A 17,718-nucleotide genomic window follows, 5' to 3' on the forward strand; every position below is an offset into this window, starting at 1 on the left:
TGCGCTGCAGCCAGGGATCCCAGCATGCGGCCCCGTCTCCACGTTCCCCGACCCACCAGGGAAAGATGCTAGACCCCGCGGCAGCCGGGCTCTATCTACCCCGTCCCTCTTACGCTCGCTCCTTGCCCAACCTCCCTCCTCACAACCTCTCCATCCACTCCTAACCTGTCCCCAACCCTCACCAACACACACACACACACACACACACACACACACACACACACACACACACACACACACACACACACACACACACACACACACGGAGGCTCCCGAGAATTCTCCGGAACCGGGACGCTGGCGAAGGGGAGTGGGCGGGAAGGAAATCTCTAAGAGAAGACCGCAGAGATCTAGGGAGGGGGCGAGGACAGTCGTGGGGGTCGGGGGTGGGAGGACCAGTAGGTCCGGAGCAGGAGAGGGGGGCGGAGAGTCACCTGGCAGGACCGAGGCGGACCCGAGCCTGGGAGGGAGGCGAGCCGAGGCGGGGCTAGGAGAGGAGGAGCGGAGGGGCGGGGGCCGGGGTTGGGGGCGGGAACCAGGCGGGGCGGGAGTCTCAGCCGGAATCTCCGCGGGAGCAGGTGGATCCGCTGCGGGGAGCCGGCCCGGCCGAGCGCAGGGGGCAGCGGATGGGCCGGGGCCATGGAGCTGCTGAAGCCGAACCGGAGCGTGCCGGGATACGGACCCGGGCCGGCGGCTTCCCTGTGCCGCCCGGGGGGCCCCCTCCTCAACGGCAGCGGCACCGGCAACCTCAGCTGTGAGCCCCCGCGCATCCGCGGAGCCGGGACACGAGGTGGGTGCCTCCCTGAGCCCCGTCCACGAGCTCCTTCTCACTGCACCCCGCAACACTCACAGAGGCCCCCACTGCTTCCCCAAACGCCCACGCTATCCCTTCATAGTACTCCGTCTGTCCCCAAACAGCTCCCCTGACGCATGTGTCCCCCACAGCTCATAAAACTCCATTGCAGCTTCACACTACCTGGTCAGAGCCCCTTCACACCCTGGTCCCCTGACCACCCCCAGAGCTCCCGGTCACCCCCAACACACAGCCGCCTCCTAGACAGAGACGGTGGGAAGACAAGGACCTCCTCTGGCCAATCCTCCCAGGTCTCTCCTTTCCTTTTGCAGCCAGTTCACGGAGCCACAGTGGGGAAGGAAAGAAAGGAAGGAAGGCAAAATTGGGGGAAGGAAGGGGCCTGGTTGGGGAAGGGGCACTCTGGAAGACCCGAATGGGAAGTTAGCGTTATAATCTCCTGTGTCCCCCACCCAACCCCCTGCCTTCCCAAAAGAGATCCTCTAACCTGAATCAGGCTGGACATTGGGCTGAGGGGCTGCTCTCTAGAGCTGCCTGCCTCCATTTCCTCAGATCCCTTTGCCTCCCAAGTTGAAGTTTTTCTCAAGGGTCTATACCCTCCCTCTTTCGCTGTCTCCAAGTAATGCCTCCAGGTCCCTTCCAAGCCCCCTCTCCAACGTGCCTCTCCTTAGGTTTCAGCCTCCTAGAGCCTGGCTGCCCCATTCATCATCCCACCCCTTTGTGCCACCTTCTCCCCCTCACCACCAGACTGCTTCCACTCACCCAGTCCCCAAAGTGACTTTCATTCCTCCCATCAGCCAACGTCCACATTTTCTCAACGACCCAGCTCAAGTCTTATTCTTCCCTTTCCTTAGATGGTTACTGGCCACCTGCTATTATAGTCTCTGGGCTAGGTTCCGGGTACACAGGGCTGAACTAAACCCGGTCTGGACTGTCATCTCCAGTGCAAGCGGGAGACAAAAACCAATGGGAAAATCACAGTCAGAATTGGGATTCCCACAAGAGGGACCAAACTCTGGGCACCCAAAGGAGATGGGGTCTGAAAACTTCACAGAGGGAACCTTGAAGTCGGAGTTCAGTAGGCAGAAAAGGAAGAAGTGGGATTCCAGGAGAGGGAACAGTGTTAAGCACAAGGAAATTATTCCAAGCTCTAGAAGAGAAAATGGGAATAAATTGCAATTCAAGTATTTATTTACCCCCATAAAATATTGCATGCATTCTCAGACCAGTTGTCACACACTCTCTCATTGTTACACCCAGATTCTTTCACTCAACAAATATTTATGGAGCCAGAGATTGTGCTAAGCACTAAGGACAGGAGTAGAACAAAACTGACACAGCTCCTACTTCATGGAGCTCACAGTTCAGTGGGGGAGAAGGACAAGTAAGCAGAGAATTGCCGTACAGAGTGGGAAGTGCCTTGAGAGGGATGTGGGAACACAGAAGACGAGCACCTCTATCTAGCCTAGCCTAGGCTTAGGAATCAGAGTTGGCCTCCTGAGGAGGTGAAGGCTAAATTGAAATAAAAATTAAAAAGCTGAGGGAAAGCCAGCCAAGTGAAGGGGCAGAAAAAGCAAAAAGCATCTCAAGCAGAGGACCAGTATGTGTAAACAGCCAGAGTTTAAGGCCATGGCCCTTTCATTCAGTGTGTCATAGCTTCTGTGTGCCTGAGACATGTACCATAAGAGAGGAATAATGAACACTCAAGATGAAGACCAGCCTAAAGGGTTTACAGAGCCTAATGGACCTTGTCTAAGGAGTATGGATTTTATCCTGAGGGCAATGGGAACTACTGAAAGGTTCAGTAGTACTGCCAGGATTAGTTCTGTATTAAAGAGGATGGATTGGAGGACAATCCAATGGAGAGAGGAGCATCCTTTAGAAGGCTATTATATTACATTGGTCCTGATGAAAGATGATGCTGGCGTAGACTAAGCTACTGGCAATGGGGATGGAGAGAATTGGATTTGACAGGCACTTCTGGAAGTGAAATCAACAGAACTTGATGATTTATTAAAAATGGAGAGGGAGGAAGAGGTCAAGGGATGACATCTAGGTTTCTGGCTTAGACAATTGGATGGATGTTGGTGCTGTATAATGAGAAGGATAAGAAAGGAACAGAAACAGGTTTGAAGGAGATTATACATTCAATTTGGAACCCACTGAGTTTAAATGCTGGTAAAATATCCAAGTGGAGTTACCCAGTAAACTGTTGAATCCAAGGGTCTGGAACATAGGGGAGAGGTATGAGCTAGAAATACAAACTTGAAAGGTGTTTGTCTAGAGGTGGTAACGGAAGCCATGAGAACAGATTAAATCATACAGAGATTGTGTCAGATGGGGAAAAAAAAAAGAGGTCCTGGGACAGGACCCTGAAGAAGACCAATTTTTTAAAAATTGTTATTTATCTATTTATTTTTATACAGCAGGTTCTTATTAGTTATCTATTTTAAACATATTAGCATATATATGTCAATGCCAATCTCCCAGTTCATCCCACCACCACCCAGCCCCGCTTTCCCCCTTCCGTGTCCATACATTTGTTCTCTACATCTGTGTCTCTATTTCTGCCTTGCAAACTGGTTCATCTGTACCATTTTTCTAGATTCCACGTTGATATATGATACTTGTTTTTCTCTTTCTGACTTACTTCACTCTGTATGACAGTCTCTAGGTCCATCCATGTCTCTACAAATGACCCAATTTTGTTCTTTTTTATGGCTGAGTAATATTCCATTGTATATATGTACCACATCTTCTTTACCCATTCATCTGTCGATGGGCATCTAGGTTGCTTCCATGTCCTGGCTATTGTAAATAGTGCTGCTATGAACATTGGGGTGCACGTGTCTTTTTGAATTGTGGTTTTCTCTGGGTATATGCCCAGGAGTGGGATTGCTGGGTCATATGGTTAGTTCTATTTTTAGTTTTTTAAGGAACCTCTATACTGTTCTCCATAGTGGCTGTATCAATTTACATTCCCACCAACAGTGCAAGAGGGTTCCCTTTTCTCCACACCCTCTCCAGCATTTCTTGTTTGTAGATTCTCTGATGATGCCCATTCTAACCGGTGTGAGGTGATACCTCATTGTAGTTTTGATTTGCATTTCTCTAATAATTAGTGATGTTGAGCATCTTTTCATGTGTCTCTTGGCCATCTGCATGGGAAGACCAATTTTTAAAAGCCAAGCAGAGGAAGGAGAGTCCATGAAGTAGATCTAGATGAGACCATCAGAGAGACAAGAAGGCAAGGAAAAAAGGAAGTTTCAAGCAGAGTGGGAGAAGTGATGTCAAATGCTGCCCATATAAGTCAGATAAGGTCATAACAGCATCCTTCCGATTCAATAACAAGGAAGTCTTAGGAGGAGCTGTGGGTGTTAGGGGGTGGCTACAGTTGGTAAAAGTTTGGGCCATGGGGGAGGGGTTATAAGAAGTGAACCAAGGTGTGCAGATAAAAGTTTCCAGAAGTTTGGTAGGGAGAGAGAGAGAGACAAAGAGAAAACAGGATAGTGCTAGAAATAACATGGGGCTGAGGAGGATAACATGGGGCTGAGGAAGGGTGTGTGTGCGTGTGCGTGTGTGAGCATGCACGCGCTCATGCATAGTTTGTCTTTTGAGTGTGTATGTGTTGTAGAGAGAAGGCCATTTTAAAAATGTTGATGGGGAATGGGCCGAGAGAGGAAGGTTGAAGTGCAAAAGATAGCAGGGCTAGCTAATAGAGTAAGGGACCTTGAGAAAGCAGAATGTGAAGTGATTCAGAGCACAAGTCATCTAGACGTTGCTGCCCACATACATTTGGATGTAACACCTGGCAGTCAGAAGCTACCCACAGAGACTCTGTTAGCCACACTCACTCAGCTGTTACCCCGACAGACGCATCTTACCCAGGCTCATTCCAGTGTTACCAATAGAAATATGGATGTTACTCACATTATTCTGATATAATCCACATAGACTTGAACGTTACCCATGTTCACTCAGATGCTACCCACAGAAAAGCAGATGTCACCCACACTCACTTTAATATTGCCGACTGTCACTCAGATGTTACTCATCCATCAAACACACTTGCTTTTATTATTATCCACATACAATCAAATATTACCCATGCTCACTTAAGTAACCCTTCTCCAGATATTACCCATAAAGTCATAGATATTACTCTTACATATTCGGATATTACCCGCAAAGACTCAAATACTACCTATGTTCGCTCAGGTGCTCAGCTATTTTACTCAATAAGATTAACATCTTAATCTGTTAATATTTCATATTCACACTCACTTAAATATTGCCCACATATAGTTGCATATTACTTCTGCTCAGTCAGCTATGATCACCATCAGTTGGATATTCCCCTATTCACATACAGACCTCTGAATGTAACCCATGCTTCCTGAAGATGTTACTTACAGAATGAGATGTTATCTGCAGACCGTGGCTCATTCAAATGTTATAACACTTATTCAGATATTGCCTAAACTTACAGGCAACCCACACTCAATCAGATATCACCTAGAGACATGTAGCTGTTACCCTTCTCCAGATATTGCCTACAGAAATATGTGTTACTCTCACCCACCCAGATATCAGCTCCAAGACTAAAGTATTACCCAATGCTCACTCTGATCTTACCTACATACACACCCTGCATATTATTTCTGCCCCCTCAGTTAGAATCCATTAACATGTGGATGTCCCCATCACCCAGCTGTTACCCACAATCAGCTAGATGCTATCCATGCTCACCACAGAGGCATGGGTACTACTTTGATGCCTGAGTGATGGGTGACCAGATCCAACACACCAGTGAATGGCAGGATTTGAGGCATCAGCAGCTTCAGTGTTCTGTGGAATCCTTTCTTAGAAAAGCCTGTTTTTGTTTCATGTCACGTCATCTGGATTTTTGTACCCACACTTCTCTGCCATCATCTGGACAGAACACATGTAGATCCTCTAGACCCCAGAAGCAGAACTGAACTGTCCCAGTCTTCTGAGTCCCCTGGTCTGATTTCTGCTCTCCTCTCATCCCCAGCAGAAGGATGCCCACAGATAGACTGTCAAGGCACTAGGTACCCTAGGAGGTGCATCTCCCATTCTGCCACCCCTGAAGCCACTGTGGTCATTCATATGCCACCACACAAACATACATGGATGCATATATACACACACACACACAGAGTTTCCCCTGTTCTTAACATCCTGCATTAGTGTAGTATATTTGTTACAATTGATGAGCCAATATTGATACATTATTAACTGAATTCCATAGTTTACATTACGGTTCACTCTTTGTGTTGTATGTTCTATGGGTTTTCAGAAATGTATAATGACATTTATGCACCATTACAGTACCATATAGAATAGTTTCACTGCCCTAAAAGTCCCCTGTGCTCCACCTATTTATCCTTCCCTGCCTTTCCCAAGATCCCTAGCTCTAAGATTGCTTTTACTTAGCCTTTTCACATCTCCTAACTGTTCAACAGCAAAGACTTAGAGAGATGGTGATGGCTGGAAATAAAGTAACAGCTGGAAGTGCCCAGTTAAACAGCAAAGCATTGCACAGTTGCTGGTCATTTTTACTGGGACTTTGTCCTCTAGTTTTCAGAGGTCCCCACACAGATTGGGAACTTCATAATAGAGGGCCTAGCCCCATCTTTCAGCTACACCACAGTTAGCCAAGTTCAAGGATACATGCGAGATCCATTAGCCAGATGAATGAATGAGAAATGTGCTTTTCACAGTTTAGAGTGCCGTACAAACTTGAGGTGTGGTTATTGAATCAAGAACTATTTGAAGAGAGGGACTTCCCTGGTGGTCCAGTGGTTAGGACTCAGCTCCATCACTGCCAGGGCCCGGGTTCGATCCCTGGACGGGAACTAAGATCCTTCAAGCCCCACGGCGTGGCCCCCCTACACACACACATGTACACCTCAAATTGTCACACATAAACCGTCCATAAGCCTTCCCTGCAGAGAGGGGCCCAGCTTCTAAATGAGACACAGGTGGTTTGTATATAATAGTAAAAGTAACACATCCAAAATCACAGCCTGTCATTTGCCCCCTCCCCTCCACCAACAAAATCCTCCAACATGGGTCTCTAAAGAGACAGAGGCAGCAAGGAGAGCGCATGCTGGAGCTTTAGAAGCACAGAGGTGAAAGGTGGATGAGGAGGGACAGAGCAGGTTCATTTATGTGGAGAGTGACAGAGATCCATTTAAGATTCATCAGCAAGCAGGTGTTCACAGCTCCTGTGCAGGGGACATTATGCCAAATGCTAGGGACATGCTGGAGAACATGATTGGGCATTGCCCTTGTGCTCAAGAGCTCATAGTCTAGCGGTGGAGATAGAAAATGAACAGAATAATACAGTGAGAAATGCCATGGTAGAGTATGGGGGGGACAGCATCATGAATGACAGAGAAGGGAGGATGCGGTAGAAGGCAAAGCATTTTAGAGATCTAGAGACTGGCTTCTATTCTGAATCGGCTCCTAGCTTACTGGGTGCTCTGAACAAGTAATATCACTGCTGAGTTCAGTTAGGGGATCTCTTGTAAGTAGCACTTACTCGAAGTCTACAACAACTTCTGAATAAGTACAAACTATTGTTATGAGAAAACAGTGTAATTTGGGAGCTCTGGCCAAAGTCAGCCAAAGTATGGGGCTATGAAAAAGGGCCCTGCAGCTCTGGGCCCTTCCCTTCCCCCAACTTGTCAGGCTCTGTCCCTGCCCTCTCTCCCTCCAAGCTCCAGTCTCCCTCATGCTGAGGCCATGGGTGACTGGGTCCAGTTTAATTTAATTCTATTCAATTTTGTCTGGGTTTGCTTGGCTGTGATATGGAAGCCCAATGATGAATCCTTCTCCCAACAGGCAATGACAAAGATGAATGGGGTCAGCCCTTTGTCTAGCCCAGCAACACCACATGTCCCTCCTGTGAGCTCCCAGAGCACTCTGTGTATTCCTCAACCTCACTCCTTATCACACCATGTGACAATTATCTGTTTACACATCTGAGTTTCCCTCTAGACTGGGAGCTCTCAGATGAGAGCTCACAGGGCATTTGCCATGTCCTGTTTGTCTCCAGGGTCTGGTATAAAGGGAGTCCTCTGTAAATGCTTGTGGAGTGAGAATGAATGTTTATAGATAATTAAAATATAAGACAGAAAGTAAAAACCATTCTAACAGATGTGTAGGGAACATGCATGGTCAGAGGAAGGGGAGATTAGCTCCAAATAAGGTGTCCAGAAAGGCCTAACAGAGGAGGCGGCAGTCTGTCTGAGTCTTGAAAGACAATGGTGAATAGGAATTTACCAGATAACAGAGAACAAGTTCGTTATTGAAAGTCATTAATGGGGGGGAGGTATTAATAGTCGGGAGGATGGGGCAGGCAGTGAAAGAGCATTCTAGGCTGAGAAACTGACATGAGCAAAGGAGAGAATCATGAGTGCACACGATGTCTTCCAGAAACTGAGTCATGCGGTGACTTAAGTTGGGTGCATTGTAGGGAGGAAGTGGGAGGAGGAAGAGGGCAGTTCTGGGAGAATCTGGATGACAAGCTAAAGGGTTGCAGACAGGTGAGAGTAGGTGAAGGGTCTTTTTGTTTGTTTGTTTTGTTGTCATTGTTGTTTTTTAAGACAATGAAGACATGCTCGGACCTGCTTTCAAAAGATAGTGGGTGGTCAACTGGGTCGAATGCTGCCGGGAGGTCAAGTAGAATAAGCTGAGAAGAGACCTTTGGATTTAGCAGTTAAAGCTCAGTAACCTTGAGAAGTGTGCAAACAGTAATGGGGGAACAGGTCACTGGATTGTAACAGATTGGGAGGTGAATGAAAAGATGGAAATAATCTTTTCAAGAAGTTTGGCTGCAAAGAGAAGGAAGGATTGGGAACAAAGCTTGAGAAGGGACAGGCTTTCTTAAGGAAGAGTTGAGTTAGGCCACTTTAACTAGGCCTCCAGGGGTTAGAAGGGTAAAGGATTCAAGTTCACCATTTACTGAGTGGGTCGTTGGGGTTGGGGGGCAGGGGCGGGGATTTGGAAAGCAGGGGATCTGGCTGGGTAGTGGGGGTTGGAGGACTGGGGATAAGTGAAATTGGAGAGCCGGGCTGAGTGGGGGCCAGGACTCCTACTGCCACCTCCCCTTTTTCCTACCCAGAATTGGAGCTGGCCATTAGGGTCACCCTCTACGCTGTGATCTTTCTGATGAGTGTCGGAGGAAATGTGCTCATCATCGTGGTCCTGGGACTCAGCCGCCGTCTGAGGACCGTCACCAACGCCTTCCTGCTCTCCCTGGCAGTCAGCGACCTCCTGCTGGCCGTGGCTTGCATGCCCTTCACCCTCCTGCCCAATCTCATGGGCACATTTATCTTTGGCACTGTCGTCTGCAAGGCGGTTTCCTATTTCATGGGTATGTGAACAACTGACCTGCCTCCCTTGCCCCTCTCCTCTTCTAAAGTCCTTGCCGTATGTAGAGGGTCTTTCTCCGTCAGCGGGTATGGAAGTCACACTGGTGAGTGTGTAGTACAAGTTTCCTAGGTGACCCCTTCCTCTTCCCTTGCTAGGCGTGTCTGTGAGCGTATCCACGCTAAGCCTCGTGGCCATCGCCCTGGAGCGGTACAGCGCCATCTGCCGACCACTGCAGGCGCGTGTGTGGCAGACGCGCTCACACGCGGCTCGAGTGATCGTAGCCACGTGGATGCTGTCCGGACTGCTCATGGTGCCCTACCCGGTGTACACTGCCGTGCAGCCAGCGGGACCTCGTGTGCTGCAATGCATGCATCGGTGGCCCAGTGCGCGAGTTCGCCAAACCTGGTGAGGGTCCCTATAACCCATTCCTGGGAATTCCCTTCTCCATCTCCATCAGATACTCACGAGCATTACCCAGAATCTCCCTCCAGCTGCTCTAACAATTACCACTACAATTGCCTTTCCCACCACCCTGGGATTCCCATTCGGGGCTTCTCCCCAGTTCTCTAACCCTTCCCGGCCACATACCCCAATCCTACTTCTACCTCTGGGGCCTGGTCACCAGCCCTAGAAACGTCAACCCTTGCGTCTTCCTCCATCTGTGATTATAGCTGGACAGAGACCCGCGCGATTGGTCTGTGCTCTGTCTCTAGGTCGGTACTGCTGCTCCTGCTCTTGTTTTTCGTGCCCGGGGTGGTTATGGCGGTGGCCTACGGGCTTATCTCCCGCGAGCTCTACTTAGGGCTTCGCTTTGACGGTGACAGTGACAGCGAGAGCCAGAGCCGAGTCGGAAGTCAAGGAGGACTGCCCGGTGGGACCGGAAGAGGTGGGTGAAATCCAGGAGGGGCGGGACTTTGGGAAGAGGCGGGACATAAAGTGGGTGGGGCGGAAAGGTGTGTGAGTAGGAAGAGAGACTGGAAATGGAAGGGGGGGTGGGGGGAGACTGCTGGGGTTTGGAGAACTCAGCCTTCTGTTCTGACCGCCCACCGTCTGTGCTCAGGTCCTGCCCACCCGAACGGGCGTTGCGGGTCGGAGACCAGGCTGGCTGGTGAGGACGGCGATGGCTGTTACGTGCAGCTTCCGCGCTCCCGGCCTGTACTGGAGATGTCCGCTCTGACCGGACCCACGCCTGGGCCAGGATCCTGCACCCGGCCGGCCCAAGCCAAGCTGTTAGCTAAGAAACGCGTGGTGCGGATGTTACTGGTGATCGTTGTGCTTTTTTTCCTGTGTTGGTTGCCAGTGTACAGCGCCAACACGTGGCGCGCCTTCGACGGCCCCGGTGCACATCGCGCCCTTTCGGGTGCGCCCATCTCCTTCATCCACTTGCTAAGCTACGCCTCTGCCTGTGTCAACCCCCTGGTCTACTGCTTCATGCACCGTCGCTTTCGCCAGGCCTGCCTCGACACCTGCGCCCGCTGCTGTCCTCGGCCTCCGCGAGCTCGCCCCAGACCTCTACCGGACGAGGATCCTCCCACCCCCTCCATCGCCTCACTGTCCAGGCTGAGCTACACCACCATCAGCACGCTGGGACCTGGCTGAGGGGTGGAGCGGGAGTGGGAGCTGAGGCAGGACAGACGGACTGGCCCCATCCAGACACACAAGAGACACAGACCAACGGACACAAGAGACTGACTAACCCCAATGCACAGGAAAAGGTGGCTTACCCCACACAGGAAAGAAGGCACTTGATATGGGACTGAGCCTGGCACACAGAGACATGGCACTGACCTTGGACATACAGACACAGCATCCCTAGCTGTGGACTATCTCTACACTGTGGAAACTGACAGGGGCTGACTTGCCTCTCACACATATAGTAATGGCATTGAATCTTTTAGGGCTCTGGAGCCTGGCACAGGAATGACTCCTGAGATGCTCCAGGCTGCCCCCAGTTTGACCTCACCGTGCCCTTCCCCAATCAGCACTGAAAACACCAACCTGCCTAATCTCACACTTCCCAGACCATCAAGCTGTTTTGCACTGAAAAGTCCTTTCATTCCTTTCCAGTTAAATACTATAAGCCTTCCCCTCCTCTCTTACCCAACTTTTTCAAGAAATAATAAATGACTTGGCTTCCCCCTTAATTTCCTTTTTGGACTTTTTCGGGGCACGCGTGGAGGCACAGGATTTTGTAGAGTCCTCTCCGTCAGGTCCCTACCCCTGCTGTTCACTCCTGTGCATGACCCCCTGCCAAAAAGCCCATGGTCTGAGTCTAGATGAGGCTGTGTGAATTCTCTCCGAGTGGTCAACCTGGACCCACCTCACACCACAGTCGTATGCAGTAGCTTGGAATGGAGGTGGGGCTGGGAGGTGGGACATCCATGACACATAATGATTCCTGTGCACATTGGTACCATTGTTAAGGTACTGTATTAATAGATGCTTATTAAAATTTTAATGAAAAGAAGAAGCAGTGTATGATAAGACTCAGTTTATTCAATGTGTATTTGAAACACCATGGGTCAGAACATGACAGGTATGCAGAATTAATTAAAGAGTAGGGACTTTTTAATGCACTCTTCCCCATGGAAACACCCTTACTGGCCAGCAGCAAGGAGGAGAGGTAGCGTGGGGAGACAGGGGCCTGGACCTTGATAGGCGTCCCAGAGCCCAGCCTCCCTCTTGACTATAAGACTTATCCAGCCCCAGAGAGGGACAGAGAGAGCAATACCACCCCTCCACACACATAATGACAAACAGGAAGAACAGATGACCTCACCAAGGGGACATACATAAATAAACAGAGGCATGGTATGCTGGGAGAGGGCTCCTTGGCACTTCATCTTGTAACAGTTGGGGAAACTGAGACCCAGAACAAGAAAGAAAGCTGCTCAAGGTAATACAATAAATTGGACCAAGACAGAAATAATCCTATTGAAGTAGGCACTGAGCTGGAGGTGGGAGAGACACCGTGCCCATCAAGGGACAGACCCAAGTTCTGTGGGGCCTGGAGCTTATAAAACTGGGTGCCCTTTTTTAAGAAAAAAAAAAAGTGAAATTAAAGATACAAAATTGCTAGGACACTGACCAGGGCCTTTGGAAGAGACCTGTGCAATGAGGAGCCCTGAAATTTAAGCCTCATTAGCTTCTCAGCCAATAATATCTCTAAAATCCACCCACTATGCTCCCATCCATCCTTTCTACAGGGCTCTGGGCTGCAAGAGGCAGGAGGAAGGAAGAAAAGGGTGGAGAAGTTGTTCCAAGCTGTCAACTAAGACAGCACTGGTTAAAAATAGAATCCCAGCTGGTCAGAGTTGTGGAAAGCAAGATATTGGACCTTTTTCTCTCATGCCAGCTTTCCAGGGGGTGGAAATAAGGTTGCCCATTGCCCTTGCAGCATTCCCCATCCCCCAGCCCCGCTATCCCTTCTGAAGGAGAGACCACCTTGTTGAGGCTGTCCCACTGTCAGCCCCTCCAGCTGGGGCCTGGACTCCTGCTGACCATCAGATGGAGGTGGGCAGCTCAGTGGGGGAGGGATCAGTCCAGCCTCTCAGCCTGGAGTATGAGCTCAAGTACAGTGGCCCAGGGCTAGCCTAGAACCTAGTGCATAGGCACGGCCTAAATAATGCCATTTCACACACTGTGCAGCCCTTTTATCTACAGAATACTTACACATCCATCACTCCACCCTGTGCCCTATCTAGTTACCAGATGTGGAATCTTGGGATCCTCCCATCTTTTTTCCATCTCTTGAAATCTGACAAAACATTTCAGGTCCAGATGTAATACCACTGTCTCCATGAAGTCCTGCTTGGTCATCCTCGCAAAGCTTGTCTGCTTGTAGAGTACTTACTGCTTTCTCTCTTCTGTCATACTTATTTGTATTCCTGCCTGATTTCCCATCCTGGGCAGGGAACATCATGATGTCATGGGAAGATGACTGAGCCTGGGCCTAGAAGGTGGGGTGATGGAGGGGGTGGGGGTGAAATCTGATGCTTCTTGGTGCTGTGTGACAGGAGTTTGTATATACCAATTCATTTCATTCTCAAAACTCTTCTCCAGAACAATTTCATTTGACAGAAGAGGAAAGTGAAGCTGAGAAAGCTTAGGGAAGTTACACAAGCCCTACAGCTAGAACGGAGGCAGGAAGTGAGCTCACGTATCTGCCTCCAAAGCTTTGTTTCTTTCCATTATGCTGTTTCGCCTTCTTTCAAGCCTTGAAGATCTGGGTACCAGTGGTCCTGCCTTTTAAAAGTTGTGTGATTCTGCGCAAGTTATCTTAGTGAGTTCTCAGTCTCACCTGTAAAATGGGAATAATTACATTAACTTCTGTAATATTGTGATTCATAATAAGCAAAAGCAATCTTGAGGGAAAATAATGGAGCTGGATGAATCAGACTCCCTGACTTCAGACTATACTACAGGGCTACAGTAATCAAGACAATATGGTACTGGCACAAAGACAGAGATATAGATCTATGGAACAGGATTGAAAGCCCAGAGATAAACTCATGCACCTATGGTCACCTAATCTATGACAAAGGAGGCCAGAATATACAAATGGAGAAAAGACAGCCTCTTCTATAAGTGGTACTGGGAAAACTGGACAGCTACATGAAAAAGAATGAAATTAGAACGCTCCCTAACACCATGCACAAAAATAAACTCAAAATGGATTAAAGACCTAAATATAAGGCTAGACACTATAAAACTTTTAGAGGAAAACATAGGCAGAACACTCTTTGACATAAATCGCAGGAAGATCTTTTTTGATCCACCTCCTAGAGTAATGAGAATAAAAACAAAAATAACCAAATGGGACCTAGTTAAACTTAAAAGCATTTTCACAGCAAAGGAAACCATAAATAAGATGAAAACACAACACTCAGAAGGGGAGAAAATATTTGCAAACAAAGCAACTGACAAAGGATTAATCTCCAAAATATACAAATAGCTCATGCAGCTTAATATCAAAAAAAGCAAACAACCCAATCCAAAAATGGGTGGAAGACCTAAACAGACATTTCTCCAAAGAGGACATACAGATGGCCAACAAACACATGAAAAGATGCTCAACATCATTAATTATTAGAGAAAAGCAAATCAAAACTACAGTGAGATATCACCTCACACCAGTCAGAATGGCCATCACCACAAAAATCTACAAACAATAAATACTGGAGAGGGTGTGGAGAAAATGGAATCCTCTTGCACTGTTGGTGGGAATGTAAATTGATACAGCCACTATGGAGAACAGGAAGGAGGTTCCTTAAAAATCTAAAAATAAAACTACCTTATGACCCAGCAATCCCACTACTGGGTATATACCCAGAGAAAACCATAATTCAAAAATACACATACACCCCATTATTCATTGCAGCATTATTTACAATAGCCAGGACATGGAAGCAACCTAAATGTCTATCAACAGAGGAATGGATAAAGAAGATGTAGCACATATATACAATGGAATATTACTCAGCCATAAAAAGGAATGGAATAGTGTCATTTGTAGAGATGTGGATGGACTGAGAGACTGTCATACAGAGTGAAGTAAGTCAGAAAGAGAAAAACAAGTATCATATATCAACTCATATATGCGGAATCTGAAAAAAACTGGTATAGACAATCTTATTTTACAAAGCAGAAATAGAGACACAGACATAGAGAACAAACGTTTGGATACCAAAGGGGAAGTGGAATGGGTAGTGGGATGAATTGGGAGATTGAGACTGACATATATACACTATTGATACTAGGTATAAAATAGATAATTTATGAGAACCTACTGTATAGCACAGGGAACTCCCCTCAATGCTGGTGACTAAATGGGAAGGAAATCCAAAAAAGAGGAGATACATGTATATGTATAGCTAATTCACTTTGCCATACAGTAGAAAGTAACACAGCATTGTAAAGCAACTCTATTCCAATAAAGATTTAAAAACAAAAAAGAAAGAAATATACATTCAGTCTTTGTCTTTTTCCTGGCACAGAGCTCTTTGGAATTTCCTAAGTGATGAGAGCCATAAAGGTATCTTTTGTTATGTTAATGAGGTGACTTTTGGACCGCCCCTAGGTTCATCTAAGGATGGGAGCTTGTTTGTCAGAGGAACCAACCAAGTGATTAGAGGGTTGTCAATTTCAGCCCCACTCCCTGACCTCCAAGGAGGGGAGGAGGGGAGAGGGCCTGGAGATTGAGATCAATCACTAATGGCCAATGATTTAATCAATTGTGCCTATGTAATGAAGCCTCCATAAAACCACAGAAGGACAGGGGCTGACAGGTTGGTTAACGCATGAGGATTTGGGGAGAGTGTCTCACTTGGAGAGGACATGGAAGCTCTGCACCCCTACCCACATATCTTGCCTTATGCATCTCTCCCATCTGGCTGTTCCTAAGTTATATCTTTTTATAATAAACCAGCAACTAGTAAGTAAACTGTTTCTCTGAGTTCTGGGAACTGCTCTAGCAAATGAATTAAACCAAAGGCAGGGGTCGTGGGAACCTTCAATTTATAACTGTCTGGTCAGACGCACAAGTGACAACCTGGACTCGCAACAGCATCTGGGGCAGTAGGGGTGGGGAGGGGGGGCCAGTCTTGTAGGACTGAGCTCTTAATCTGTGGGATCTGACACTATCTCCAGGTAGATAATGTCTGAACTGGGTTGAATTATAAGACACCCCAGCTGGTGTCAGAGCACTGCTTGGTGCTGTAGGAAAAAACATTGTAATTGGCATCAGAATCATAATTCACACTGCCATTTTGAGAATTAGGTAAAACAATTCTCGAAAGTGCTTATTTGGGAATTCCTTGCTGGTCCAGTGTTTAGGACTCCGCGCTTTCACTGCCAAGGGCCCAGGTTCAATCCCTGTTCGGGGAACTAAGATCCTGCAAGCCGTGCTGCACGGCCAAAAAAAAAAAGTGCTTATCGTTGTACCATTGTACAAGAACATATCATAAGAAGGGTTAGATTTGAGATTGCTTTAAGACCAGGACGAAGGAACAGCACCAGGAAACAAAGCCCTTTGCAGAGAGAAGGCCACCCCTAACTGAGGGGGACAGAACCCTGAGTCCAAGGGGAGGCTCAGAGTCTGCTAGGAGATGATGTTTGAAAGTGGTGGAGTCAGAATTTGAACCCAGGTCTACCTGACTCCAAAGCCCATGCTCTTTTCACTATACATCTGGACTTTGACCTCCAAGAGGGGACATTCAGGGCTGGGAAGTTGGGAGCAACTGGAACCACTCAGGACTCTTCTGAGGGCTCAAAGTAGAAGCACAGGTAAGTCTATCTCTACAGACCCGGATCCTTCAGCAAGCCCCAGTTCTAGTATCTCCATGCCTGGAGGGAAGCCCCTGGAGAAAGGGAAGCCAGGTCCGCAAAAAATGAGGATGGCAATTGTCCTGGAAATCTAACCCCCCTCAAACCTTCCAGGAAAGCAGGTTTCCAGTTAAGTCTCAGATATGGGGACAAACCAGAGAAGGGGAGGTATCACAGTGAACATGCATGGGAGTATGGGGGCCCTTCTGCCAGAAGCTGACCCCTCTCATAGACAACTCAAGCCAGACCTTTGGAGGACTATACACTCTGATTACACAGGTATGACTAGTGGGGTGCAAGGGATGTTTTATGGACAGACTTTGTTCCTTCAGGTTATCTCTGGGAAGAAAAGCAAATGGAAAGGGTGGGGAAGAAAGCAGGCCCCGGGCTTCCCTGGTGGCGCAGTGGTTGAGAATCTGCCTGCTAATGCAGGGGACACGGGTTCGAGCCCTGGTCTGGGAGGATCCCACATGCCGCGGAGCAACTAGGCCCGTGAGCCACGACTACTGAGCCTGCGCGTCTGGAGCCTGTGCTCCGCAACAAGAGGCCGCGATAGTGAGAGGCCCGCGCACTGCGATGAAGAGTGGCCCCCGCTTGCCACAACTAGAGAAAGCCCTCACACAGAAATGAAGACGCAACACAGCAAAAATAAATAAATTAATTAATAAAAACTCCTACCCCCAACATCTTCTTTAAAAAAAAAAAAAAAAAGAAAGCAGGCCCCATCGGAAGTCAAAGCTTTGTTGCTGGGATATAATGCCTGGAGGTGGGGCCATCCTGGAAGTGACAGTCCTTGTCACAGATTCTAACCATGGTTCACTGGTTGCTTCCTATTCTCTGAGCCTCATTAACTGTCCCCCAACCTCAGGGGGGCACTTGGTCAGCCAGATGCTTAGTCCATCACAAAGATTAGCCCCTCCCTTTTGGTAGGGCCCAGTCTTTTCAAAATAGAATTCTAACCCAGCCATGTATCCACATCTTGAGAAAGGAAATAGTTAACCAATTAGCCTCATTGTCTTAGGCACTTTGTCTTAATCAAACAGGCACATTGTCTTAATCAAATTAGGCACTTTGCCTTAATCAAACAGTCTGGGGCTCCAGAATACTAACCTGGCATGTAAGTAGTGAGAGATAAGACATGCAAGGGCTCTTGAGGAATGTACATTTATTTGAACGATAAG

General features: G+C 47.9%; 1 protein-coding gene across 2 annotated transcripts; it reads left to right on the forward strand.

Moving 5' to 3' along the window:
• Nucleotides 1–639: 639 nt before the first annotated feature.
• Nucleotides 640–10,813, forward strand: CCKBR (cholecystokinin B receptor). 2 transcript variants are annotated; one of them, XM_060104702.1, is made up of 5 exons: nucleotides 640–790; nucleotides 8,964–9,215; nucleotides 9,370–9,619; nucleotides 9,928–10,085; nucleotides 10,275–10,813. In XM_060104702.1, the coding sequence occupies exons 1-5, from the start codon at nucleotides 640–642 to the stop codon at nucleotides 10,811–10,813; spliced, it is 1,350 nt and encodes a 449-aa protein (XP_059960685.1). The 2 variants fall into 2 exon arrangements, with proteins under 2 accessions (XP_059960685.1, XP_059960686.1); XM_060104703.1 differs by lacking the exon at nucleotides 8,964–9,215.
• The last annotated feature ends 6,905 nt before the right edge of the window (nucleotides 10,814–17,718 follow it).

Source organism: Mesoplodon densirostris, chromosome 7, assembly GCF_025265405.1.
Source record: "Mesoplodon densirostris isolate mMesDen1 chromosome 7, mMesDen1 primary haplotype, whole genome shotgun sequence".
NCBI classification, from domain to species: Eukaryota; Metazoa; Chordata; class Mammalia; order Artiodactyla; family Ziphiidae; genus Mesoplodon; species Mesoplodon densirostris.